The 27541-nt window shown below is 35.5% G+C and overlaps 3 protein-coding genes across 9 annotated transcripts in view; 1 reads left to right on the forward strand and 2 right to left on the reverse strand.

The window, feature by feature from the left end:
- Positions 1-6378, forward strand: part of LOC135849285 (neuromodulin-like) — a 177923-nt gene extending 171545 nt beyond the window's left edge. For both annotated transcript variants that reach the window (XM_065369649.1, XM_065369650.1), the window contains one exon: positions 5661-6378. In XM_065369649.1, coding sequence (XP_065225721.1) covers positions 5661-5831 — 171 coding nt within the window. In that variant the 3' untranslated portion in view covers positions 5832-6378. The remainder of the gene's footprint in view (positions 1-5660) is intronic.
- Positions 6379-6478: 100 nt separating this feature from the next.
- LOC135849286 (zinc finger matrin-type protein 5-like) lies at positions 6479-7963 on the reverse strand. Its single transcript, XM_065369651.1, has 3 exons — positions 7684-7963; positions 7464-7601; positions 6479-7376 (listed from the first exon to the last, which is right to left on the reverse strand). Exons 1-3 carry the CDS (start codon positions 7808-7810, stop codon positions 7141-7143), a joined length of 501 nt encoding a protein of 166 aa, XP_065225723.1. The 5' UTR covers positions 7811-7963; the 3' UTR covers positions 6479-7140.
- An 11359-nt stretch (positions 7964-19322) lies between these two features.
- ss (spineless) overlaps positions 19323-27541 on the reverse strand; it is a 176525-nt gene continuing 168306 nt past the window's right edge. For 2 of the 6 annotated variants that reach the window (XM_065368471.1, XM_065368468.1), the window contains 3 exons: positions 25945-27471; positions 21383-21494; positions 19450-20867 (listed from right to left, as the gene is read on the reverse strand). In XM_065368471.1, coding sequence (XP_065224543.1) covers positions 21386-21494; positions 25945-27471 — 1636 coding nt within the window. In that variant the 3' untranslated portion in view covers positions 19450-20867; positions 21383-21385. Of the gene's footprint in view, positions 19422-19449; positions 20868-21382; positions 21500-25944; positions 27472-27541 lie in introns of those variants that run through there. The other 4 variants (XR_010559381.1, XR_010559382.1, XM_065368470.1 and 1 more) reach the window with 4 other exon arrangements.

Genomic DNA, 27541 nt, shown 5'->3' on the forward strand with positions numbered 1-27541 from the left:
GGGTCATTTCGGTCTCCTTTTTTGAAGATCGGTATTACAATTGCAGCTCGGGAGTCTTCTGGTATGGTCACACCTGATAGTATTTTATTGTAGAAAGCTTGCAGTCTCTTCTTAACAGTTATTGTGGCATTCTTGAATAAGTCTGTTGGTAACTTATCACTGCCTGGGGCTTTTCCATTTCTGGAGCTTTTCAAGGCTCCATCTAGCTCTTCCCAAGAGAATGGCTCATACTTGTTCTCCTCATGGTTTCCCACTTCAATTTCATTGTTGGGATCGCTCCATATGTTTGCGTAGTATTCGACCATTTTTTCATAGTCTGGCGGGGCAATGTTGGCTCTATGTACCTCATCCTCTGATATTCTTTTGATTATTTTGTAAGTACACTTTTGGTTTCAGTTTATATGTATCCCTCTCCATGTTCGCCACAAACCTTTCATATTGTTCATCCTGTCGTGTTTCTCTTATCATCTTTTTTGTCTTGCGGCACTGTTCTTTGTAGCTTCCTTTGTCTTGTTCATTCTTTGAACTCATCCACTTCCGGAAAAGGTTTTCGCAAAAAAAGGTAGCTTCAACACAATTTTAGAAAAAATTGGAACTTTTGAACAACCTACTATATGAGAAAAAGTGACAATTGTAGAAATAAAGAACTCGAGAACAACTTTGTCAAAAAACAGCACCTTCTTGACTATTTTAGCCAAAAATGTGACATTCTGATGATTTTGGCAAAAAACAGGACTTTTTTGGCTGTTCTTTAAAAAAAGGATAATGTCTAGTTTGTCAATTTTGGGAAAAATATGACATTCTGGGCATTAGGGAAGGGGGGGTGTTCCGGCAAAGTAACAAAATGAGACTTTGGTGCCTATTTTGACAAAAAATTGGAAAATTTTTCCGTTATTTTGAAGTAAAACATACTTTTTGGCAACTTTGGCAGAACATTGTACTTTTTTCACGATTTGAGCTCATAAAAAGTGATTTTTTTGCATTTTTGAAAGTGTAATATTTTTTTGGTTAAGCCAACAATGAATATTTTTCAGATGTTTTGGCAAATGAGCAAGAATTTTTTAGCTGCAATTTTAGCAAGAGTTAAGATGAAACTCTTGCAATTTTGGGGCAAAAGGACTATCTATAGCTGACACTTTGACCAAAAAACCGAGGCCTTTTTGACAATTTGGGTAAAAAATTGGACTTTTTGGGCAACTTTTACAAAATTGGAAACGTTTTGACAATTTTAGCAAAAAATGAAACTTTAACACAATTTTGGAAAAAATTAGGACTCTTCAACCTATTATGACAAAAGTAAAACTCTTGACAATTTAGACCCAAAAAACGAGTCTTTTTTGATAATTTAGGTAAAAAAAAAAATAGTAGGTACTTTTTTGACAATTTTTTACAAATTTTAGAACTTTTTGACAATTTTTGCAAAAACGATACCTAACCAAATTTTTTAAAAATCAGGATTTTTCAACTGTTGACTCGAGTAATTTTTACTTAATTTTTTTTTTTTTTTTTTAATTTAATTTTCGATAATTTAATAAAAAAGCAACCTTTTGAACTGATGCTCTCAGATTTGAACAGAACCAAGCTAGATTGAAAGAACATGTTTGAAAACGCAGTAACCTAAATTTCACGTGCTAAAGTTAATTTTTGGATTTTTCGTGAATTTTTCAATATGAAGAACTGCTTAAATGGGGAAATTAGCCCATCTTTTTCGCTCATATTTCACATCGCGATGAGTAAAGTTAGCGAAGTTATTTTGCAATCGAAACTTTTCACTCGGCCTCTTAACTACCTATATTATACGAGTAGGTAGAGGTACATGAGATCGTAATATACTTACGAAACGCCGCGTCGCATTTCAGCGAAGCGAATATTGCGCGTCCTTTTTCAATAGGGCGCAGTTAATAAATTTAACTTTAATACCTGAATTAAAATTATCGCTAGAGAAGAGGCGACAAAATTGTAAGCACCTACCTACGTGATAAACTCGACGAGTTATTACTCGTATCAATTTTTATTACCCTACATAGTGAATCTGGTATCGACGTTGGTCGTTGTCGATGTCGTGTGTCTGTGTATTAAAATGAAAAATTACTCGGTATCTGAAATTTTCCGACGAAAATCGTACAAATACGTACGAGTATAAATAGAATCCACTCGAGAGTCACGAGTGTTGCAATTGCAAATACCTATACGTACTTGGTTGAAATTTTACCATCTTGCATGACTGATGAGTGATAAAGAATGAGGGTGATGTGTGAATTGAATTTCGAATCGTCGGTCGAATGATTTAGATCCCTGACTGTTTGAAAATTTTCGATTTTCAATGCGTGGGTGGGTTAGGTTGATCGTATAAAATTTTAATACTTATATTTCGATACCATATTGTGGGTGTAAATTGTACACATTAATAGGTAGGTAGGTAGGTAGGTCCGAACCGAACAAACCAGCTGCTAGGTATCTATACTATATCCAATATCCATTCAACTTATTTGTGGGAAAGGTAGTAGTTAAGGTGATTGTTTCAATCATTGTACATGGCAGGCATCAGTTATAGTGTTGACGAATCGTCAAATGCGAGGTCTATAGGTAAATTGCTTTTGTCGATTTTTACTTTTCTATCTTTTTAGTTGATTAAAAATTGATTAGGTACCTATAGAAAATTTAAAAAGAGGTAGTCTACGTGCATTATTCTATTTGTGACTTGGGGGAAAAGATTATCTATAGATAATAAGTAGTAAGTACCCAAAGTCTAAATAAAATATTATTTTTGAAAACTCGAAGGTTGCGTCGTTAGGTCAGAGCTATTGCTTTTTAGAATATTGGTTGTTTGTTCGCTTTATCGATAGACGATTGCTTGCATGGCTCTAATAATGTTTTGACTGGATAAAAATATCGAAAATATTGGATTTTGTTTCAAATGAAGCTTCCGGCATCGATTCACTCGATTCCCATTATTTCATTTTCTACGAATACCTAATGGGGTGGCTCTTATTTTATTCTCGTGAACGATTTTTCTTGCAATTTTATTTTACTACCATCCTTTAGAATTGTTAAATTCTATTGGAAAAAAATCTCCTGAATTCCTGATAATTATTGCCCCCCAACTGTATGTATCCCCCTCCCCTTGCCATACAATTCTCAAAAAAAATTTTAAAAAAAACAAGAAATGAAATTTTTACGTTTTTAGATTTTTAATCCTCGGATTTGGTCCAGTTTCTTTTGAAAAGCACTATATTTAATAGTTTTTATTCCCCTCCCTCCAACGTGATGGAAAAAAAAATGGAACCTGAGCCCTTACTGAACTGTCAAAACACAAAAAAAATTCAAAAAATTGAAATTCTTACGTTTTAACATTCTGATTCTTGTGCATGGGTAATTTTCATCCTAGAATAGCTTCATTTTATAGTTCCCCTCTCTCCTCCTTCGTCAACGGGATGAAAAAATGGAACTTGGGCCCCTCTCAAAAAATTATTGTCCTATAAAATCCAACCGTTTCGGAGGGAGAAGAGTAGGGCAAAAAGTGAGATTCAAAATAAGAGCCACTCCAATAAATTTAGGATATCTAAAAATCACTAACAATGTTCTAAAAAAAAAAAAAAACCTTAATTCTGATAGTCCGGCATATGACAATAAGAGTAATTGCACCCCGCCCCCCGCTGATCCTCCAGGATAACTTTTTTCTTAAAGGGCACATCCTAAGGAACATTTTGAAGCAAACTTCCCCAAAAAAAAGTTGGCCTTACTTACAAAATGGCGGCCATTTTGATTGACAGATCAGCCGAAATTGCAGATTTTGCGTTTCAACATAGGACTTGCACGAAATTTTTCAAACCTTACAAAGGTAGATCGAAAGGTCATGCAAAAATTTATCAGCTGTCAAAATTTCAAGTGCTAAAGTGCGTTTTTCGATTTTTGGTGAATTTTTGAAAATCGAATTTAGGCCAAAAATGAGGGAAAAAATCAAAATGTTAGCAAATTGACCAAGAAAGCTGAAATTTGGGATATACCCTATTTTCGACATGCCAAATCGATTGGAAACGATTTCAACCCGTTTTGAGCAGTTCTGGAGCCTCCAGCAGATTTTTGAAACTCGAAATTCCCACAAAATTCCATCAAATTGAAGTTGTAAAGCTGAAATTTATTCTAAAAACTAATTTCAATACGCTACGAAGTACTGCAGGTGAATTTCAAGTCATTTTGGAGCCTCCAGGAACTTTTTGAAAATTCCTGAAGCCTCCAGCAGATTTTTGAAACTTTAAATTTTCACAAAATTTCATCAAATGGAGATGGAAAGCTAAAATTACACTCCAATTTTAACACCCTCTGAAGACGACTTCAGGTGGGTTCAAGTCATTCTAGAGTCTCCAGCGACTTTTTTGAGAGTTACTGGAGCCTCCAGTAGATTTTTGAAACTTGAAATTCCCGCAGCATTAATTTATAAAATGGAGTTGGCAAGCTGAAATTTACTTCGCAGATTACATGGTGGTTTCAAATGGTTTTAAAGCTCCCAGCTACTTTTAGGAAATTTCAATTTTCCAAAAAAACGCCATACAACCTTTCAAAAAGTTGCTGGAGGCTCCAAAACGACTTGAAATCCACCAGCTGTCAACTTCGTAGCGTATTGAAATAAGTTTGCGGAATGAATTTCGACTCTCTATCTCAGTTTGATGAAATTTTGGGGAAATTTCAAGTTTCAAAAATCTATTGGAGGCTCCAGTAATTTTCAAAAAAGTCGCTGGAGGCTCTAAAATGACGTGAACCCACCTCAAGTCGTCTTCAGAGGGTGTCAAAATTGGAGTGTAGAGTAAATTTCATCTTTCCATCTCCATTTTATGGAATTTTGTGGGAATTTAAAGTTTCAAAAATCTGCTGGAGGCTTCAGGAATTTTTAAAAAGTTCCTGGAGGCTCCAAAATGACTTAAAATTCACCTGCAGTACTTCGTAGCGTATTGAAATTAGTTTTTAGGATAAATTTCAGCTTTACAACTCCAATTTGATGGAATTTTGTGGGAATTTCGAGTTTCAAAAATCTGCTGGAGCCTCCAGAACGCCTCAAAACGGGTTGAAACCATTTCCAATCAATTTGGCATGTCGAAAATAGGGTATATCCCAAATTTCAGCTTTCTTGGTCAATTTGCTAACATTTTGATTTTTTCCCTCATTTTTGGCCTAAATTCGATTTTCAAAAATTCATCAAATATCGAAAAACGCAATTTAGCACTTGAAATTTTGACAGGTGATACATTTTTGCATGATCTTTCGATCTACTCTTGTAAAGTTTGAAAAATTTCGTGCAAGTCCTATGTTGAAACGCAAAATCTGCAATTTCGGCTGACCTGTCAATCAAAATGGCCGCCATTTTGTAAGTAAGGCCAACTTTTTTTTGGGGCAAATTTGCTTTAAAATGTTCCTTAGGATGTCCCCTTTAAGAAATGAGTTGTCCCGGAGAATCAGCGGGGGGGGGGGTGCAATTACTCCTATTGTCATATGCCGGACTATGAAAGTAAATCCTGAGCTGAATTGAATTCGAAACTGATCTCTAATCGATCACTAATGTCAAAATCAAAAATACGATTTTACAGTCAAAATTTATTAGCGCCAGTTAGAACTTTTGAGACACCCTGTACGATAGAGATGGTAAAACGTTACTCTTGTCTCAGGAGGAATCCGAAGAATTGGATATCGATTTAACGGATCCAGATTTAAACAAAGCAGCGACCAAAATCCAAGCTTCATTCAGAGGGCACAAGGTACGTAAAGAAGGACCCGAACCGTGCACACCGACCAAAACGATCCCAGTCACAGCGAAAGACGCAAAGGCAAAAAAATAAACGAACAGCTCTCGGTGATCTCGGTTTAGCCGGCCGAGACATGTTAGCACTTATTAAGCTGTCTTCGCACAATTTAATAAATTTTATTCGTATCACTTTTCGCCTATTTGTTAAAAAATGTTTTAATTTTACATGAAGAATTAAATGTTATTTAATACTTTGTTACTGTTAAAAAAAAAAAAAAAATGAGGAAAATTTTCAATTTTTTTTTTTTTATTTACGTTAAATGTTGAACCAAACTAGTACATATTTTCATGATTTACGCTTAAAAAAAAAAAAAAGATTACGATACAAGAGCGATGTGGTTAATTAACTACCTACGTAGATTTCAAGGATGGATTTTTTTTTCGTAGTTTGGTGTTCGAGAATGTTTTTTTAATAAAAAAAAAGAATAAAAACTTGTAAAACTGTTACTGTTACTGTTTATTTTTAAAAAGTAGTTTTATTTTTTAAATTCTAAAGTCTTACCATTATTTAATTATACGATCGTATGTTTATGTTCTTTCGCTTATCTGAGTTGATAATTATATTTTATTTATTGCTATTTTTCGGCGAGTGTTTTATTTTATTTTTTTCGTCGATAGAGGTAGACGTGATTTGACCTATCTTTTTAATTCGTACTATAAATGGAAATAAACGGTACAAAATTTCGAGTTAACAAATTTGTATTCTTTTATTAGTAAATTAACAAGAGTATATTTAAAAAAGAAAAATAAGATAAAAAATTAGGGGCCATTTGTGACATCGAACATCGAAAGGTGAGAATAAAAAAAAAACAATTGGACGAGTATAAAAATGAAAACAATCGTACAGTTGTATAGTTAATTAACTGCCAAAATTAGGCGATTAAAAAATGTGTTAGTTAACCATTTGCTAATCGAATCGATGTGTACATACAAATGACCCTAAGTCTTTTACATAAAGGTAATCGAGAGATGTGAAAATAAACTCGACGATGTTCTTCTTAACCGAGATAACGAATTAAAAATACCAACGCGTGCATCGCTGAGCACATTTTTTTTTTTTTTATACATGGATTAGATAAAAATAATATTTCACGATAAATTTTATGACCCTTGGATCTCGACAGCATTTCCAATTTAATCGTAAGGTATTATGTGGTTCAATTTCAATCTAAAAATAGCTTATTGACTCATATCGTAGCTAACGCTTTCTTTATCAGTGTACACAGTCTTAACCAAGTCGACCAACGAAATCTGGTACTTGATTTATAAGGTATAATGGCGACACGTCGCTGAGCAATTCCTTAACCGCGATGATACGATACACGACATGCCAAAAGTACCACCTAACCCCATTCTGGTATCTCCAAGTCGAGGAAAATGGTGAAATCCAAGCGACGTAGCGAAGGTGGCAGTGAGTTATAGAAATTCGATTCTAAAGGTACATATGGCGTTATAGTATGACTAGTATCGGGGTCTTGGCTGGTTCCAATATCGACGGTATTGCGTTTATCTATCCACGACTCGATGGATTTTATTTCAGACATGTCTCGGAGCTTTTCCTGGCGTTCTTGGTCTTCTACTATAAACATACGAGGAATACTTATTATATGAGGTAGATGAACGACGAATAGTCAATTAAACGAGCGATATAAATTTGCGAACGTACGTTGTTGCTTGAAAGACTGTAATTGCTCGCGTGAGTAATGACTTCGGTAACAGTTTTCCTCGAAAGGGCATTGGCCAGTTCTCTCAAACTTGAAGCATTCCTCTTTGGCGGATTCTTCTTCGATTAATGTTTTCAGATCTATCACACGGTGGTAAATTAAACATCAGAATGATACCATACAATATGAGTTTTTACTTTTTAGTAATGAAAATTATTGTACCTCTACACGACATGTAGTGGATTTTGCGATTTCTCACGTGAGCTGTTCCGTTGAGGTGTTTTTTACGAGCTTGCATTTCGTCGACGAAGGATCGGTCGCAGTAATCACAATGGTAACGTTTACCCATTTTTATTAATTAATTATATTATGAAAGGTAATATTATCCGAGTTTAGGAGGTTTTCTTTCACAACCGAATGACTGACGAAGGTTGATACGAGTTACTTTGTTGAATGTGGAAATTAAAATACGATTTCAACCTTTTATAGCGAATTAAAAATAAAAATTACTCAACAACTTATCATTTTTCGTTGATAACGATTCAAAATGTAAACAAAGCAAAGTTTTATAAAATTACTCGTAATTACGAATTTTTACCGAAATTCAACCAATCAGAAGTGAGGATGGTTTGCAGCGCTCCTAGTAGCGTTTGATTGAACTACTTAAGAAGGAGAAACACAAGGCTAAAATGGAGAGTAACGATGTTTTCTGTGTTTTCCCTCTTCTTTTTAATTTTGTTTTCGTGTGTTTTTATCGGATTTAATGTGTTTCTTGTGATTAATTTTAATTAATTTTATGATTTATTCATTCTTAGGCACTGTAAAAGAGGATAAAATACAACGGAAATCGTCGTCGTGCAAAAAAGTGTAATGAAAACATCGAGCGAATGATCGACTATATAAGCCTGCAGAGCATCGAAGGATCAGAAGATTACCTATTCGTTATCACCTCTGTAAAAATGAAACAAGTTTACGAAAAGTACTGTTCTTCTCACCCAAAAGCTGCTCTAATTTTGGACAAGCATAGGTACGTACGATTTTTGAGGAAATTTACAATCACTAATCAATAATCATCTATCTTATTTGATGACTAAATCCCCTAATCTCGTCTCGTTGATTCATTTTTGATCCTCATCCTGACACTAGACTACGAGTTAATCGAACTATTTCGTGATCGGCTTTAATTCTGTGCTTTATTTACTCCATACAGACGAACTACATAGAGTATCGGAAGAAAATGGTGCTACAACTACTGATGGTTATAACTTCTTATCGCTGACCTGAGAAAACCGTTCCAAAGACCGAATAGTTACAGAAAATGAAACTTATGGTAGAAAGTCTTGTAGAAAGAGGAGACGTCTCTAGATCAAGTCTCCTTTTTTCAACAAAAATTGCAAAAAAATGTAAGTATCATTTTTCCATCGGTGATTTCCAAAGTCTTTTCTTTTGCCAAATAAACTAGCAAAGATTCTCGCTTTTTACCAAATTTCTGCATGCATACGTTTTGTTTTTTGTCTAAAAATGCCAAAAATTGCTATAAAGCCCAATTTGTTTGCTAATAATTGCTAAACAATCACTTTTTTGACAAAAATTACGAAAAATTTTTTTCCTTTGCAAAAAAGTTATAATTTTTTCCAAAAATGCTTAAAAATCTCGTCATTAATTTTCTAAATTGCTAAAAAAAAAAACTCTACTTTTTACTGAAATTGTCAAAATCTTACTTCTTATCCTGAAATTGCCAGAAATTTCTCTTTTATTATGTCGAAGAAAATTTGTAAAAAGTATGTATAATTTTTGGCCAATAATGGCTAATGGCCATTAAAAAAAAATAGATTTTTTAATAAAATGATCTGGCTTTTTTGTAATTTTTTTTCTACTCTACCTTAGATTTCTTTTCCGCACATCTTGTAACTTTTTTGGTTACCAAACTAAAGTTAGCTTCTTTTTTAGCTCTGCTTTAAGAAAAATAGTTCGCGACGTTTTAAGTAATTAAAAGCAGTTTCAAGAATACGGTATTTTTTAAAAATTTCAAAAATTTTAAATTGAGATTTTTTTTGAAAACTCGATTTCTTAAAATGCGTATAGTAAGTTGTTAAATTTTGAATCTGTAATTTGAAAATTTGAAAAAAAAAATATCCAGCAAACGTACATCATTTGACTTAATATCTAATTTTCATTGTGATCTGTGCTTATGTATTGTAGCAATTGATTAAAATTCTTTGTTTTTTTGTTTCGACAGATCCCATAGACTAATCATCAATCGTGGAGTATCAGTAAATTCGATCCGTCCCCTCCGATGCATTATTTTTAAACAGAATCGAGCAGTAGCGTATAATAGCAACGAATTTTGTTAGTAAAATTGTATCTTCTACGATGAGAAATTAAGTTGAATTTTGTCCCAAATAGATTTACGTAAGAGCATACTTACTTTGTGTTATGATAATTTTTTGTGAGATTTGTATTTTCATTTTCCATATTCATTTGTCACAGGGTTTGTACTCGATTACTTATTTTAAAATTCTGGTTGCTAAAAGTTACTATTTTTTTTTAGAATTTGTTGGCCTTACGCCTTACATTTAAATATGTTGATAATAATATGAACATTCAATAATTTACAAAAAAAAAATGTATTTCTAGCGTTATGGTTACGAAACTCAGTCTTTGGCTGAAATTGTTAAGGTCTCGCTTTCTGCCAAAAATACTTAACAAATAAGGTTGGTTTTTGTCGAAATTACCTAAAAATTTCGAATATCTTATTTAAAGAGAAATAATAATAATAAAATGCTCGAGAGTCGAATGTCTTGTTTTATTACCAAAAAATGCCAAAAAGCCTCGCCTCTTCGCTAAAATGATCAAAGTCTCACTTTTCACCATTATATTTTTTGATAGCTTTTTGTTACCAAAAAAGTTGTGATAAAGTCTCACTTTTTCCACAAACATTGCACTTAAAGAAATAATTCCCAAATAGACTAGCTTTTTAAAAAAAAAGTTAACAAAAATGTTCGCTTATTTATGAATGCCATTAATTGCCAAAGTCTCAATTTTAGGAATCTTCTAATTTGTAACTTGAAAAAACAAAAAATAGTTTCATTTTTGTGACTTTTTTGCCAAATTTTTTTAAAATCAAAAATTACAAAAAAAATCTCTATATCTAATGTATTTACTAAAATAGTAAAAACCTTGCTATTTCTCCAAAAATTTACAAAAATTGCAAAAAGTTACAAAATAGACTTATTTTTTTGACAAAAAATTTAGAAAGGTCAGTATCATTCTTTTTTCTGTAAGTTCAATTTTCTCATTTGAGAAATTGACATGATCAGCGATGCTTCATTGGTGATAATCGACTATTCGTACACCCTACTTGGCTTTCATTCGGCTGAAAAACTCGATTTTGAAAAAATATAAATTTTGCGAATTTTTGTCATTTTTGAGTATATCAGATGCTAAATGAGACCAATTTCATTTGGAGAATATAGAGTATTTTGGAGGTTCGATTCTCTTAATACTTGAACTTTCGAGTCAATTTTGCGAGCTTCAGAGAGCTTTTTGGACTGCACGAATGGTACGAATAGAGGGATTTTTGCAGGTAGAGAATCCGTTTCCGACGTTGGTGCTGCGAAAAGCTCAAAGTTCCGTCGATAATTAAGTTTTTTTTCATAATTATCGAGCTTTCAGGTAGATAAAAGCTCGATCGACTGAAATAAACCAGATTGACGTGATCAGCGATGCTCAATTAGTGATAATCGACTATTCGTACACCCTATTTGATGTTCATTCGGCTAAAAAGCTCAATTTTGAAGACAAGAAATTTTGAAAAAAATAATGCAGCGCTTCAGGCGGCAGAAAATGGAACTTCTTTTGTTATCGTCAAAAATACGTTGAAAATACACCTTTCTGTATCCCAAAATCAGGATTTCAAAATAACTTCTCAATTTCACCGCCTGCAGCGCTGCATCATAAAGTTTGAACTTTTGAATTAATTTGGCGAGCTTTAGAGAGCTTTTTAGACTGTACGAATGGTACGAATTGGGGGGTTTTTGCAGGTGGAGAATCCGTTTCCGACGTTGGTGCTGCCAAAAAGCTCAAAGTTCCGTCGAAAATTAAGCTTTTTTTCATAATTATGGAGTTTCCAGGTTGATAAAAGCTCGCTCGACTCGAATAAACGAGCTTGACGTGATCAGCGATGCCTAATTGATGATAATCGACAATTCGTACACCCTATTTGATGTTCATTCGGCTAAAAAGCTCAATTTTGAAGACAAGAAATTTTGAAAAAATGGTGCAGCGCTTCAGGCGGCAGAAAATGGAACTTCTTTTGTTATCGTCAAAAATACGTTGTAAATACACCTTTCTGTGTTCCCAAATCAGGATTTCAAAAGAACTTCTCAATTTTATCGGCTGCAGCGCTGAACCATAAAATTTGAACTTTTGAATCAATTTTGTGAGCTTTAGAGAGCTTTTTAGACTGTACGAATGTTACGAATAGGGGGGGTTTTGGGTACGGCGAATTCATTTACGGTGTTAGTTCCTGCAAAAAGCTGAAAGTTTACTCCAAAATGAAGCTTTTTTTCATAATCATCGAGCTTTCAGGTTGAAAAAAGCTCGATCGACTGAAATAAAGCAGATTGACGTGATCAGCGATGCTCAATTAGTGTTAATCGACTATTCGTACACCCTATTTGATGTTCATTTGGCTGAAAAACTCAATTTTGAAAAAATACAAATTTGCCAATTTTAGTCATTTTTGAGTATTAGAGATGCTAAATTAGACCAATTTTATTAGGAGAATATAGAGTATTAGGAGGTTCGATGCTCCTAATACTTGAACTTTCGAATTAATTTTGCGAGTTTTAGAGAGCTTTTTAGACTGTACGAATAGTACGAATAGGGGGGTTTTTGGGTACGGCGAATCCGTTTCCGGCGTTGGTTTTTGCAAAAAGCTCAAAGTTTCTTCGGAATTGAAGCTTTTTTTCATAATGATCGAGCTTTCAGGTAGATAAAAGCTCGCTGGACTAAAATAAACCAGATTGACGTGATCAGCGATGCTCAATTAGTGTTAATCGACTGTTCGTACACCCTATTTGATGTTCATTCGGCTGAAAAGCTCAATTTTGGAGACATGAAATTTTGAAAAAAATGATGCAGCGCTTCAGGCGGCAGAAAATGGAACTTCTTTTTGTATCGCCAAAAATATGTTGTAAATACATCTTTCTGTATCCCAAAATCAGGATTTCAAAAGAACTTCTCAATATCACCGCCTGCAGCGCTGCATCATAAAGTTTGAAATTTTGAATCAATTTTGCGAGCTTTACAGATCTTTTTAGACTGTACGAATGGTACGAATAGGGGGGTTTTTGGGTACGGGGATTTCATTTCCGGTGTTAGTTCTTGCAAAAAGCTCGCAGTTTCCTCCAAAATGAAGCTTTTTTTCATAATTGTCGAGCTTTCAGGTTGAAAAAAGCTCGATCGACTAAAACAAACGAGCTTGACGTGATCAGCGAAGCTCAATTAGTAATAATCGACTATTCGTACACCTTAATTGACGTTCATTTCGCCAAAAAGCTCAATTTAGGAAATGTACAAATTTGGCAATTTTGACCATTTTCGAGTATAAAAGATGCTAAAAGAGACCAATTTCATCAGGAGAATATAGAGTATTAGGAGGTTCGATGCTCCTAATACTTGAACTTTTGAATCGATTTTGCGAGCTTTAGAGAGCTTTTTAGGCTATACGAACTGGACGAATAGGGGGGTTTTGGGTACGCCGAATTCGTTTCCGGTGATGGTTGTTGCAAAAAGCTCAAAGTTCTCTTCGAAATGAAGCTTTTTTTTCATGAAAGTTGAGCTTTCAGTCGGAATAAAGCTCGATCGACTAAAACAAACGAGCGTGACGTGATCAGCGATGCTCAATTAGTAATAATCAACTATTCGTACAATTAAATTCACTACCGTTTGGTCAAAAAGCTCAATTTTGAAAATCCGAAATTTTTCAATTTTCACCATTTTTGGTGACAGAAGATGCTAAATGAGACCAATCAATTTCATTAGGAAAATATAGAGTATTAGGAGGTTCGATACTCCTAATACTTGAACTTTTGAACCGATTTTGCGAGCTTTAGAGAGCTTTTTAGGCTATACAAACTGGACGAATAGAGGGGTTTTTGGGTACGGCGAATTCGTTTTCGGTGTTGGTTGTTGCAAAGAGCACAAAGTTCTCTTCGAAATGAAGCTTTTTTCATAAAAGTTGAGCTTTCAGTTGGAAGAAAGATCGATCGATTAAAACAAACGAATTTGACGTGATCAGCGATGCTCAATTAGTAATAATCGACTATTCGTACACCCTAATTGATGTTCATTTAGCCAGAAAGCTCAATTTTGGAAAAGTACATATTTGGCAATTTCACCATTTTTGGTAAGAAAAGATGCTAAATGAGACCAATTTCATTAGGAGAATATGGGATATTAAGAGGTTCGATGCTCCTAATACTCGAACTTTCGAATTTATTTGGCGAGCTTTAGAGAGCTTTTTAGACTGTACGAATGTTACGAATAGGGGGGTTTTTGCAGGTGGGGAATCTGTTTCCGACGTTGGTTTTTGCAAAAAGCTCAAAGTTCTGTCGAAAATGAAGCTTTTTTTCATAATTATTGAGCTTTCAGGTAGATAAAAGCTCGCTCGACTAAAATGAACCAGATTGACGTGATCACCGATGCTCAATTAGTAATAATCGACTATTCGTACACCATAATTGATGTTAATTCGGCTGAAAAGCTCAATTTTGAAGACAAGAAATTTTGAAAAAATGGTGCAGCGCTTCATGTGGCAGAAAATGGAACTTCCTTTTGTTATCGCCAAAAATACGTTGTAAATATATCTTTCTGCATCCCAAAATCAGGATTTCAAAAGAACTTCTCAATTTCACCGTCGCAGCGCTGCATCATAAAGTTTGAACTTTTGAATAAATTTTGCGAGCTTTAGAGAGCTTTTTAGACAGTACGAATGGTACGAATAGGGGCGTTTTTGGGTACGGCGAATTCATTTCCGGTTTTAGTTCTTGAAAAAAGCTCAAAGTTCTCTTCGAAATGAAGCTTTTTTCCATAAAAGTTGAGCTTTCAGTCGGAATAAAGCTCGATCGACTAAAACAAACGAGTGTGACGTGATCAGCGATGCTCAATTAGTAATAATCAACTATTCGTACACCTTAATTCACTACCATTTGGTCAAAAAGCTCAATTTTGAAAAAACAGAAATTTTTCAGTTTTCACCATTTTTGGTAACAGAAGATGCTAAATGAGACCAATTTCATTAGGAGAATATAGAGTATTAGGAGGTTCGATGCTCCTAATACTTGAACTTTCAAATCAATTTTGCGAGCTTTAGAGAGCTTTTTAGACTGTACGAATGTTACGAATAGGGGGATTTTTGGGTACGGCGAATTCATTTCCGGTGTTAGTTTTTGCAAAAAGCTCATAGGTCCATTGAATATGAAGCTTTTTTACATAATTATCGAGCTTTCAGGTAGGAAAAAGCTCGAACGACTCGAATAAACGAGCTTGACGTGATCAGCGATGCTTATTCGATGATAATCGACTATTCGTGCACCCTAATTTATGTTCATTCAGCTGAAAAGCTCACTTTTGAAAAAATACAAATTTGCCAATTTTTGTCATTTTTGAGTATAGAAGATGCTAAAAGAGACCAATTTCATTAGGAGAATATGAAGTATTAGGAGCTTCGATGCTCCTAATACTTGAACTTTCGAATCAATTTTGCGAGCTTTAGAGAGCTTTTTAGACTGTACAAATGGTACGACTAGGGGGGTTTTTGGGTACGTCGAATCAGTTTCCGGCGTTGGTTTTTGCAAAAAGCTCAAAGTTTCTTCGGAATTGAAGCTTTTTTCACAATCATTGAGCTTTCAAGTTGAAAAAAGCTCGATCGACTGAAATAAAGCAGATTGACGTGATCAGCGATGCTCAATTAGTGTTAATCGACTATTCGTACACCCTATTTGATGTTCATTCGGCTAAAAAGCTCAATTTTGAAGACAAGAAATTTTGAAAAAATGATGCAGCGCTTCAGGCGGCAGAAAATGGAACTTTTTTTGTTACTGTCAAAAATACGTTGTAAATACACCTTTCTGTGTCCCAAAATCAGGATTTCAAAAGAACTTCTCAATTTCACCGCCTGCAGCACTGCATCATAAAGTTTGAACTTTTGAATCAATTTTGTGAGCTTTAGAGAGCTTTTTAGACTGTACGAATGGTACGAATAGAGAGGTTTTTGGGTACGGCGAATTCATTTACGGTGTTAGTTCTTGCAAAAAGCTGAAAGTTTTCTCCAAAATGAAGCTTTTTTTCACAATCATCGAGCTTTCAGGTAGATAAAAGCTCGATCGACTTAAATACGAGTAGACCAGATTGACGTGATCAGCGATGCTCAATTAGTGATAATCGACTATTCGTACACCCTATTTGATGTTCATTCGGCTGAAAAGCTCACTTTTGAAAAAATACAAATTTGCCAATTCTAGTCATTTTCGAGTATATAAGATGCTAAATGAGACCATTTTCATTAGGAGAATATGGTGTAATAGGAGGTTCGATGCTACTGATACTTGAACTTTTGAATCAATTTTGCGAGCTTTAGAGAGCTTTTTAGACTGTACGAATGGTACGAATAGGGGGGTTTTTGCAGGTGGAGAATCCGTTTCCGGTGTTGGTTTTTGCAAAAAGCTCAAAGTTCCTTCAGAATTGAAGCTTTTTTCATAATTATCGAGCTTTCAGGTGGATAAAAGCTCGCTCGACTGAATTAGACCAGATTGACGTGATCACCGATGCTCAATTAGTAATAATCGACTATTCGTACATCATAATTTACGTTCGTTTGCCTAAAAAGCTAAATTTTGAAAAAACAGAAATTTTTCAATTTTCACCATTTTTGGTAACAGAAGATGCTAAATGAGACCAATTTCATTAGGAGAATATAGAGTATTAGGAGGTTCGATACTCCTAATATTTGAACTTTTGAATCAATTTTTCGAGCTTTAGAGAGCTTTTTAGGCTGTACAAACTGGACGAATAGGGGGGTTGTTGGGTACGTCGAATTCGTTTCCGGAGTTGGTTGTTGCAAAAAGCTCAAAGTTCTCTTCGAAATGGAGCTTTTTTCCATAAAAGTTGAGCTTTCAGTCGGAAGAAAACTCGATCGACTAAAACAAACGAGCGTGACGTGATCAGCGATGCTCAATTAGTAATAATCGACTATTCGTACACCCTAATTGATGTTCATTTGGCCAGAAAGCTCAATTTTGAAAAAGTACAACTTTTCCAAATTTGATCATTTTCGAATATATTTGATGCGAAATGAGACCAATTTTATTAGGAGAATATGGGATATTAGGAGGTTCGATACTCCTAATACTTGAACTTTTGAATCAATTTTGCGAGCTTTAGAGAGCTTCTTAGACTATACGAATGGTACGAATAGGGGGGTTTTTGGGTACGGCGAATTCATTTCCATTGTTAGTTCTTGCAAAAAGCTCACAGTTTCCTCCAAAATGAAGCTTTTTTCATAATTATCGAGCTTTCAGGTAGATAAAAGCTCGATCGACTGAAATAAACCAGATTGACGTGATCAACGATGCTCAATTAGTGATAATCGACTATTCGTACACCCTATTTGATGTTCATTCGGCTAAAAAGCTCAATTTTGAAGACAAGAAATTTTGAAAAAATGATGCAGCGCTTCAGGCGGCAGAAAATGGAACTTCTTTTGATATCGTCAAAAATACGTTGTAAATTACACTTTTCTGTGTCCCAACATCAGGATTTCAAAAGAACTTCTCAATTTCACCGCCTGCAGCGCTGCATCATAAAGTTTGAACTTTTGAATCAATTTTGTGAGCTTTACAGAGCTTTTTAGACTGTACGAATGGTACGAATAGGGGGGTTTATGGGTACGGCGAATTCATTTCCGGTGTTAGTTTTTGCAAAAAGCTCAAAGGTCCATCGAAAATGAAGCTTTTTTTCATAACTATCGAGCTTTCAGGTAGATAAAAGCTCGATCAACTCGAATAAACGAGCTTGACGTGATCAGCGATGCTTATTCGATGATAATCGACTATTCGTGCACCCTAATTGATGTTCATTCGGCTGAAAAGCTCACTTTTGGAAAAATACAAATTTGCCAATTCTTGTCATTTTAAGATGCTAAAAGAGACCAATTTCATTAGGAGAATATGAAGTATTAGGAGGTTCGATGCTCCTAATACTTGAACTTTCGAATCAATTTTGCGAGCTTTAGAGAGCTTTTTAGACTGTACGAATGGTACGAATAGGAGGGTTTTTGCAGGTGGAGAATCCGTTTCCGACGTTGGTGCTGCCAAAAAGCTCAAAGTTCCATCCAAAATGAAGCTTTTTTTCATGAAAATTGAACTTTCAGGTAGAAAAAAGCTCGATCGACTCAAATAAACGAGCTTGACGTGATCAGCGATGCCTAATTGATGATAATCGACTATTCGTACACCCTATTTGATGTTCATTCGGCTAAAAATCTCAATTTTGAAGACATGAAATTTTGAAAAAAATAATGCAGCGCTTCAGGCGGTAGAAAATGGAACTTCTTTTGTTATCGCCAAAAATACGTTGTAAATACATCTTTCTGTATCCCAAAATCGAGATTTCAAAAGAACTTCGCAATTTCGCCGCCTGCAGCGCTGCATCATAAAGTTTCAACTTTTGAATCAATTTTGCGATCTTTAGAGAGCTTTTTAGACTGTACGAATTGTACGAATAGGGGGGTTTTTGGGTAAGGCGAATTCATTTCCGGTGTTAGGTTTTGCAAAAAGCTCAAAGTTCCATCGAAAATGAAGCTTTTTTTCATAATTATCGAGCTTTCAGGTAGATGAAAGCTCGATCGACTCGAATAAACGAGCTTGACGTGATCAGCGATGCCTAATTAGTCACAATCGATTGTTCGTTCACGCTATTTGTCTTTCATATGGACATTGCAATTACTTACCTGCAAACAGCAGTCACAGAAACTGGTATAAAAATGATTTTAGCAGCATATCCAACTTTTGGTCATTTCTCAAGGGTAAATTGGACTCGTTGAATGATAACCAAACCTTGACAAATTATAATAAGTTTAAGTAGGTACCTACTCATTTCTCATGCGTGAAAACAAAACATCGATAAAAATAATTTCTGCAAGCACCTAATTGGTCATTCAAATTTAGGCCATTTTAATGACATAGTGCATTCATGGTCAGCTTGCGAGAAACAGTAATGTGTCACAAACACAAATACATGCTTGAAGTATTACAAATCAATTGTATTGGATGAGAGTAAATCCAAAAGTCAAATGGCTAAAGAAAACCACAAACAAACCAACCAACCAATCAATCAATTATTTTTATGGTAGAGAGTAGATACACAAAAAATGGACATCTATGGCCACAGATGTGATCAGATATAGGTATCAATGAAAAACTTGGTACTACAATCTTTTTTACTGCGGTTCCATATTTCTCCAAAAATTAAACCCGCCCCCAATTTCGGCCCTTGAGGGCCCTGAATATGTTGCAAAAGTCTTTGTAGGTGCTAATAATGATTTCTGAACGAATGAAGTCAACAGAAATAGATGACAACAGGATCTAATACCAGTGTGAACGCTTCTATTACCAAACTCTTACAGGGTGTCCAAATAACCACAAAACACGTTCTCACATTCACTAAATGCGTTAATTAACACGTCACATTTGAATAACTCAGATGCCAATCTTCTCTCTAAATCAGAATTTCTCGAGCTAACAAAATGTTTTGCGATTTTTTGAACACCCGTGTCATAATATTAGAGGGTGAAGAGTACTGGAAGTGTTTGCAATCTTCATTCGTTCAGAATTCATTGGCACCGGTGACTTCTTCTTCGAACTATAGGTACCTACTCACTGCATAGACGACGAAATCTGAAAAATTAAAGAAAACACTCGTAAATGAAAATGATGGGAAATTTTTATTTTGTACGAAATTTCATCTATATAGTTTTATATATTACACGAGTAAGTTTGAATCCACACATGATCGAGGTTACAACCCATAAGAAAACTTACAGGATGCGCAACAACATCGCCAGCACCCTTATCACCTACCTTTACAATTACATAGTTAATAAGGGTACCTCCAGTAAGTACACAGACACACGCTGCATTTTACACGCAAAAATAGGTAGGTAGGTATCACAATGAGCAGTTTTTGACACCAATTTACAGGTAGGTATTTAAGAATAAATATGAGCAACCGCGCACTATGAGTTGATAGATCTTAAAACAGCTTGTATAATCATTCGGTATTTTTTATGAATTGTAAATAATAAAAAAAAAGATAATACCTATATACACGTACGTATAATTGAATACAGATCGTACTTTTCCATTAAACTTTTTTTTACTACAACCGAAAATTTGATATGTATCGAAGAGTACCAAAAAGAAAAAAAAACTTAACATATCACAGAATAAAAAATGAGAAAAAAAACAACAAATAAATAAAATTTTCAAAATGAAAAATAAATACGAATTATTATTAAGATGAAAGAGCTTATTTCAATTTAAACTAAATCCCAAAATAAATAATCCAAGTTTGAATTTTACACTATTACTTTAGCCTATCAAAGCGATCAAATGTGAAATGAGGAATTCCCTCGTCTAAATTGTCGATAATATTTTTTTTTCAAAGGTAGTTATTTTAATCACACGTTTACAAAGGTGATAAATATAACGAAACATGGCTGAATTTCCGTCAAACTATACCCCTTTAATTGCAGGTTAGGTTAGGTAAATTTTTATACAAGCGACTTTTTTTCCATCATGTTTTGCTTTTGCCAAACACCTACTCGAGTAAAAAAAAATTGTACATCAAACAGAAGAAACTTGACTAGATAATACGTTAAAAATAGCTTTTAAGCATTAAACAAAGGCGATTTGAGCTGAAAAAAGTAAAGTACAACAAAACAAAAGAAAAAAAAACAATTTTAAAAAAATTTACAAAAATCTGATAAATTACCAACTGTACGAGATGTAGGTAGGTACGTTAATTCGTGTGTAATTTTTGCCCATATAATTTGTCATTTACTCGGTTAAATTCGAACTGTAATGTTTTTAGGCAGCTCAATCGTTTAGTTAAAATGACAACGCTGATATCAAATTTTTCGTTACAAAATAAATTACACTAAGAACACAAAAAAAATTTGAAAAAGAAATAAAATTTTAAATAAAAAAAGAAAAAAAACAAAATAATGTACACAACAAGGTAAAATTATTTTGCTACCGTTAAAACTTACGCAAGAACGACTAGATAAATGTAAAAATAGGCTCCGGTGACGAAAAGGCTGTTGGAACTGCCGCCGGATTTTCCTAAAAACAGAGAAAAAAACACAGAATAATTTTAGAGTCTTCTTTTTTATAGAATAAAATAATATTAATAATCATATCAAAACGAAAAGAACTTTTGGAAATTTTTTGAAATATAGTTTATCCTGAAGGGAGGAGAAAGGGGGGGGGGAATTAGTGCTCCCGAAGAGATTTGATGAGGCTGATGAATGATTTCATCAAAAAAAAAAAAAATCAGGAAAGGCAGCTCTCCAAGCAGGGCATTTCAAAAAATATGCTTTCGGCCATTTTTTTTTCCACTTACAACAGAGAACAAAGAAAATTTTTCAAAAATTATAATTAACGAGAGAATGAGTGGGAAATTTCATAATATGATTAAAATATTGGCGGGTGTGGGGGGGAGGGGAGACTTACGCAGAAATTTTGGCATAAAAGCAGGATAAGCGGGGCTGTTGGACATCCTGTTTCTGAATCGTTGAAATGAAAATGAAAAATAAAACTAACACGAGTTATTAATTTATAAATTGACTTCAACTTACTAGTCATTGATTTAACAACGTGTTCGTCACCTCCGAGATGGACAACAAAGGACTCCCGTCCGATTTATCTGAGGATAGCCGCATTCTGCGACCATTCCCGACCTCGCAACTGCTGTGCTGAAAATTATATCAGTCAGTTTTATTCGAAAACAACAAAAAAATACACAGGTAAACAAGAAGTAAGTACATTGTAAAGTAAAAGTTGGTGGCTACAATTACGTGCAATGAATACGTAGAATTTTGAATAACAATAATCCATGCCCAATTTACAAGTTCTACTATAAAAATAAATGGTGCAAAAGAAGACGAAAGAATGACGAATATCGAAAATGCAGAATTTACAGCTTCAAGAACAAGTAATACCTCTCTGATTTTTGTCTCCATAAACCAGAAGAATTATACATGGAAGAAGAAAGATTTTGAGAAATTTCAGCGACAAAAAGACAAATTTGAAGGAAACGATTGAAAATTGATTACAGGTAGAGTTCATTTTTTGTCAAACAAAAAAAGCATCGGTTCTTAAAATAGGATCTCTCAAAAATTTCAAAAAACTATGTTTGGAAAAACGCCATTCCTCAACTCACGCTTTCAGATTCAAACGATGAGGAAACGTCTTCTGGGTCACTCAGTTTTGTTCTAAAATTGCCAAACAAAAGTTCTTTTCTTCCAATCTTTCTCGTGAAGTGTTTTTTCCTGAATTTTCTCCAAATCAAGAAGTGCCAATTTTTGGAGAAAAAATGTCAAAAAGTGTCCATTTTTGTCAAACTGGGTCAATTTTCACCAAAGTTGTCAAACAGTCCAGTTCTTGCCAAGAATGTCCAATAAAATCCTGTTTTTCCAAAATTGTTGAAAAATTCTCCCATTTTTTGTCAAAATTCTGAAAGAGTGTCAATTTTTGACGAGTTGACGTAAAATTGCAATGTTTTTATACCAAAATATTTGACATTTTTTTTTTGCATTATGATCAAAATTTTGGTGCTGTGTTACCTACTTTCCATAGTTTCGCGAATGAACATAAGCCTATGTACCTAATTTGGTTCTCGAAATTGAAACGATGGAAATGGGATGACGGTGCAGTGAGCTGTGCAATGTCGAGTTATCGTCATATTTACCTACTTTGGCTACTATTATTTCCGAAATCCCCACCTATCAATACCTTCAATCTTCATGAGGTTTAAAATTCAGCAACATTCGCTACATTTTTCAAGTACCTAATTTATTTCTGGGAAGAGAGGAGGGGCAGGGACGAAACTAAGATTGTCAAACAGTCCTGTTCTTTTCAAGATTGCCCAAAGAATCCTGTTTTTTCCAAAATTATCTAACTTACCTAGGTATCAAAAATTACCGTTTTTTGTGAAAATTGTCAAACAGTGTCAATTTTTTTGCGAGTTGATGAAAAGTTTTAATGTTTTTTCGTCGAAATTCTCTCGAAGTAGTTTTTTGATAAAATAGTAAAATGGTTGTAATTATTGCCAAAAAGTTAGCAAAACGAGTGCTTTTTAAAAAATTACTTGAAAGTGTTTTTTTTGTCAAATTTCATGCCCCCTCCCCACCAAAAAAATATCTTCAATTTTTTTCAATTTTCACAGCAATTTTTTTGATATTATTGAAGTTTTGTTAAAGTGCCCTCACAGCAAAGCCTTAAAAGAGAGAAATTTTTAGAGCAGTACCCTCCCTTCCAACATATTTTGAGATTTCAAAGTGATTTTTCTGAGGAAAAATGGGATTTAAAAAATATGTTTCTCACTTGCTCTCAAATCGTATTTGCTGGATTTGGAAGCAATTTGGTTCGACTATTGAAACACCTCATAATTACAGTCAAAAACTTAATAAAAATCTATTATTTACTCGTACACTCAAAAAATGTCAAAATCAAAAAATAAACTTTTCACATAAAAAATAAACGTTTCTATACTTTTCGAAATTCATATTTTTAAAATCTTGTTCGCAACGTTCGCTTTTTTTCCACACTTGGAATTTCTAAAAAATTATCATTTATAAATTGTACTAAAGTTTCAGTCCGGCATATTTTTCAAACATTACAAAGGTAGATCGAAAGATCATGCAAAAATTTATCACCTGTCAAAATTTCAAGTGCTAAATTGCGTTTTTCGATTTTTGGTTAATTTTTGAAAATCGAATTTAGGCCAAAAATGAGGGAAAAAATCAAAATCTTACCAAATTGACCAAGAAAGCTGAAATTTGGGGTATACCCTATTTTCGACATGCCAAATCGATTGGAAACAGTTTCAACCCGTTCTGAGCAGTTCTGGAGCCTCCAGCAGAATTTTGAAACTCGAAATTCCATGGAAAGCTGAAATTTACTCTACACTCCAATTTTAACACCCTCTGAAAATGACTTCAGGTGGGTTCAAGTCATTTTAGGGCCTCCGGCGACTTTTTTGTAAATTACTGGAGCCTCCAGCACCAGCAGATTTTTGAAACTTTAAATTTTCACAAAATTTCATCAAATGGAGATGGAAAGCTGAAATTAACTCTACACTCCAATTTTAACACCCTCTGAAAACGACTTCAGGTGGGTTCAAGTCATTTTAGGGACTCCGGCGACTTTTTTGAAAATTACTGGAGCCTCCAGCAAATTTTTGAAACATGAAGTTTCCCCAAAATTTCATCAAACTGAGATGGAGAGTCGGAATGGTGGTTTCAAATGGTTTTGAAGCTTCCAGCTACTTTAAGGAAATTTCAATTTTCCAAAAAAAAAGTCATACAACCTTTCAAAAAGTCGCTGGAGGCTCCAAAACGACTTGAAATCTACCAGTAGTGAACTTCGTACCGTATTGAAATTAGTTTGCTGAATGAATTTCGACTCTCCATCTCAGTTGGATGAAATTTTGGGAAAATTTCAAGTTTCAAAAATCTACTGGAGGCTCCAGTAATTTTCAAAAAAGTCGTTGAAGGCTCTAAAATGACTTGAACCCACCTGAAGTCGTTTTCAGAGGGTGTTACATTTGGAGTGTAGAGTAAATTTCAGCTTTCCATCTCCATTTGATGAAATTTTGTGAAAATTTAAAGTTTCAAACATCTGGAATTTTCAAAAAGTTGCTGGAGGCTCCAAAACGACTTGAAATTTACTTGCAGTAAGTACTTCGTAGCGTATTGAAATTAGTTTTTAAAATAAATTTCAGCTTTACAACTTCAATTTGATAGAATTTTGTGGAAATTTCGAGTTTCAAAAATCTGCTGGAGGCTCCAGTGCTGCTCAAAACGGGTTGAACCCGTTTCCAATCAATTTGGCATGTCGAAAATAGGGTTTATCCCAAATTTAAGCTTTCTTGGTCAATTTGGTAAAATTTTGATTTTTTCCCTCATTTTTGGCCTAAATTCGTTTTTCAAAAATTCATCAAAAATCGAAAAACGCACTTTAGCACTTGAAATTTTGACTGGTGATAAATATTTGCATGATCTTTCGATCTACCTTTGTAAAGTTTGAAAAATGTCGTGCAAGTCCTATGTTGAAACGCAAAATCTGCGATTTCGGCTGACCTGACCAACTTTTTTTTGGGCAAGTTTGCTTTAAAATGTTCCTTAGGATGTCCCCTTTAAGAAAAAAGTTGTCCCGGAGGATCGGCGGGGGGGGGGGTGAAATTATTTCTATTGTCATATGCCGGACTATTTTGAGACCAGAACTATCAACCTCCTCACTTTAAAAAATAATCTCTTTCACTTATCAAAATTCAAATTTTTGAAAGCTTTTTATTTGCCCTCGTTACGCTTAGGCTAACTTGTGTCTATATTTCAAAATAAAAAATGTCATGTTTGAGGCTTCTAAAAAGCAGAGTTTGGAGTTTGGACAGCACGTTTTCTAAAACATCTTTTTCTTATACTAACTTGTTTTTTTTTTTCAAATTTTTCAGTCAGTTTTTGTATTTTTACTAGAAAAAATGTGATCAAAATTGCTAATTTTCACGTTGTTTATTTCAAACCAAAAAAATCCAAAACATATTTTTAAAACATGTTTTTCAAACCAACTTGTTTTTTTTCAAATTTTTCAGTCAATAGTTGAATTTTCATTTTTTTTATCTTAACAAAAAAAAATGTTTGTTTTGTTGTTCCTAAATTTAAAAAAAAGTTCTTTCCGAACTCTGCTAAAACTTGAACAATTGAACAGGAAAAGCGAAGATTAGGCTCTCATCTATCTTTCGTTTTATTCGGCAAAATTAGTATTTTTTTTCTCATATTGGTTGGCAAATTGTCGTCTCCCCTCCCCCCTTCCAAATGAAACCTCTAGTTTCGCCCCTAAAAGGGAGTAAACTCGAATAATTTCCACAGACTTTTTCAAAATTTTCCAGAATTTTTATATCTTTTGTCGGTTTTTTCAACATTGTACTGAAATTTTCAACTGTAGGGAGGAGGAGACACATCCATCAACGTTCATCACACTTCTGTTTCAAAAAGGAAATGCTTCGATGGCTAATTTTGAATCAGATTCGGCACGTAAGTTCTAGCGTAGAGGCGTAGCCATACACGATGGAAGATCACAGAAAGATAGAAAGAAAAAAAAGCGTCGGGTGTAAAAGTGAAAAGTGTGTGAAAGCACTCACTGGTGATGGTGGTGATAAGGATAGAACTGATGATGTGGTGGTGGCCATACCTCTGGTGCGGTGCCACCATCGTTGGTGTACTGATGATGATAGTAGGCCTTCGGACTGGGCGGCGGCTCGGTCTTCCATTTGGCGACCGGCATCGTGTTCATTTCAGCCAACGATTTGAGCGGATCACTGGTGACGTATTTTTTGGTATTATCTCTGGAAGCGGCTGCGGCAACGGCGGCTATGTATTGACTGGACGACGTGGCGGCTGCCGAGCCGTTGATGAGTACCGGCGGCGTGCTGGCGTTGGAGCTGTTTTCGGTAGGCGATCTACCGCTGCTGACGGACGACTGAGGCGTATGATTGAGCGCCCACATCAGTACCGTTTGCCTTGGCGGTTCGGCCGGAAGCGGTGAATAGTGCTGCAGGACTTCAGTCTTGACGTCCTCCATTTTGGAAGTAATTAATCCGTTAACGGTAACTGGTACGGGAGAGGATTCGCCGCCAGCGGACATGTGATCGATGGATTTCATTCCGCCGCCGCCGCCGACGCCGATTCGAGCTGAGCTGTTGAGGTTGCCGCCGCCGCCGCCGACACCACACGAGGTGGACGGAACGATGGACGACATGTTGTACGGACTGGGTACGTCGATGCATTTCGTACCGGTTACGTAGCGATTGTTATCCATGACGGCGGCCGCCGCCACCGCCGTCGAGTATTTCTGCTCGATGAGCGACTGATTGCACGAGTACAGCTTGTCGCATTCGTTGAGCTTGCTGTTATCCTGCACGATGGCGACGGCCGCCGAGGCGGCGTGGTGATGGGCGCTGGTATCGTACGTCGGCAGACTAGACGGAGACGCTCGAGCCGGTATCTCTAGGAATCCGTTGGAGACGTACGGCGTGCCCGCCGCCGGACTATGATAATCGGTGTAGTAGTTGCCGACGCCCACGCCCAGCGGCCGGTACTGATGGAACAGGTTATCCGTCGTCGTCAGGTACGGTAACCGATTATCGTACAACGTTTGATGAAAGTTACCGCCGTGGCCCATGTACGAAAGACTATTATCCGCCGGCGTGACGCCGCCGGCGCTGGGATACGCCGCGCTCGGATACATCGTATTCAGATTCGAATACGCCACCGCTACGGCCGCCGCCGCCGTCGGATCGGCGCCCGCTGCCGCTATGTAGTCGACCGCCGCCGGCGTCGTCGGCGTCGGATGCACGATCGCCGGCTGATGGTGATTATGCTGCTGGTGATGGTGATGATGGTGACTGTTGAGTTTCCGCTTCGTGCGACAAGTCGACACGAAATCTCGAAGTTGCGTTTTGTAGCGACGATTGATACGCTGAGGTGTCGGCGATTTCGTCGTCACCGTTTGCGGCGGCACCGGCGTCGACGAGGAAGAGTATTGATTCGACGAGCTATTCAGCAGCTGATCCGAATCGCTGAAGTAGCTGTTCGTTAGGCCGGCGTCTAAATAGCTCACTTTGAAATCCATCGTTCGTTTGCCCACCAAATCTCGACCTTCTTCTTCCCTGTAAAAGTTAACATAATACATACGTTACTGATGCTCGCTATCTATATCCATAAAATCGAGAAAAAACT

The sequence above is a fragment of the Planococcus citri genome, chromosome 5 (assembly GCF_950023065.1).
Source record: "Planococcus citri chromosome 5, ihPlaCitr1.1, whole genome shotgun sequence".
Taxonomy (NCBI): Eukaryota; Metazoa; Arthropoda; class Insecta; order Hemiptera; family Pseudococcidae; genus Planococcus; species Planococcus citri.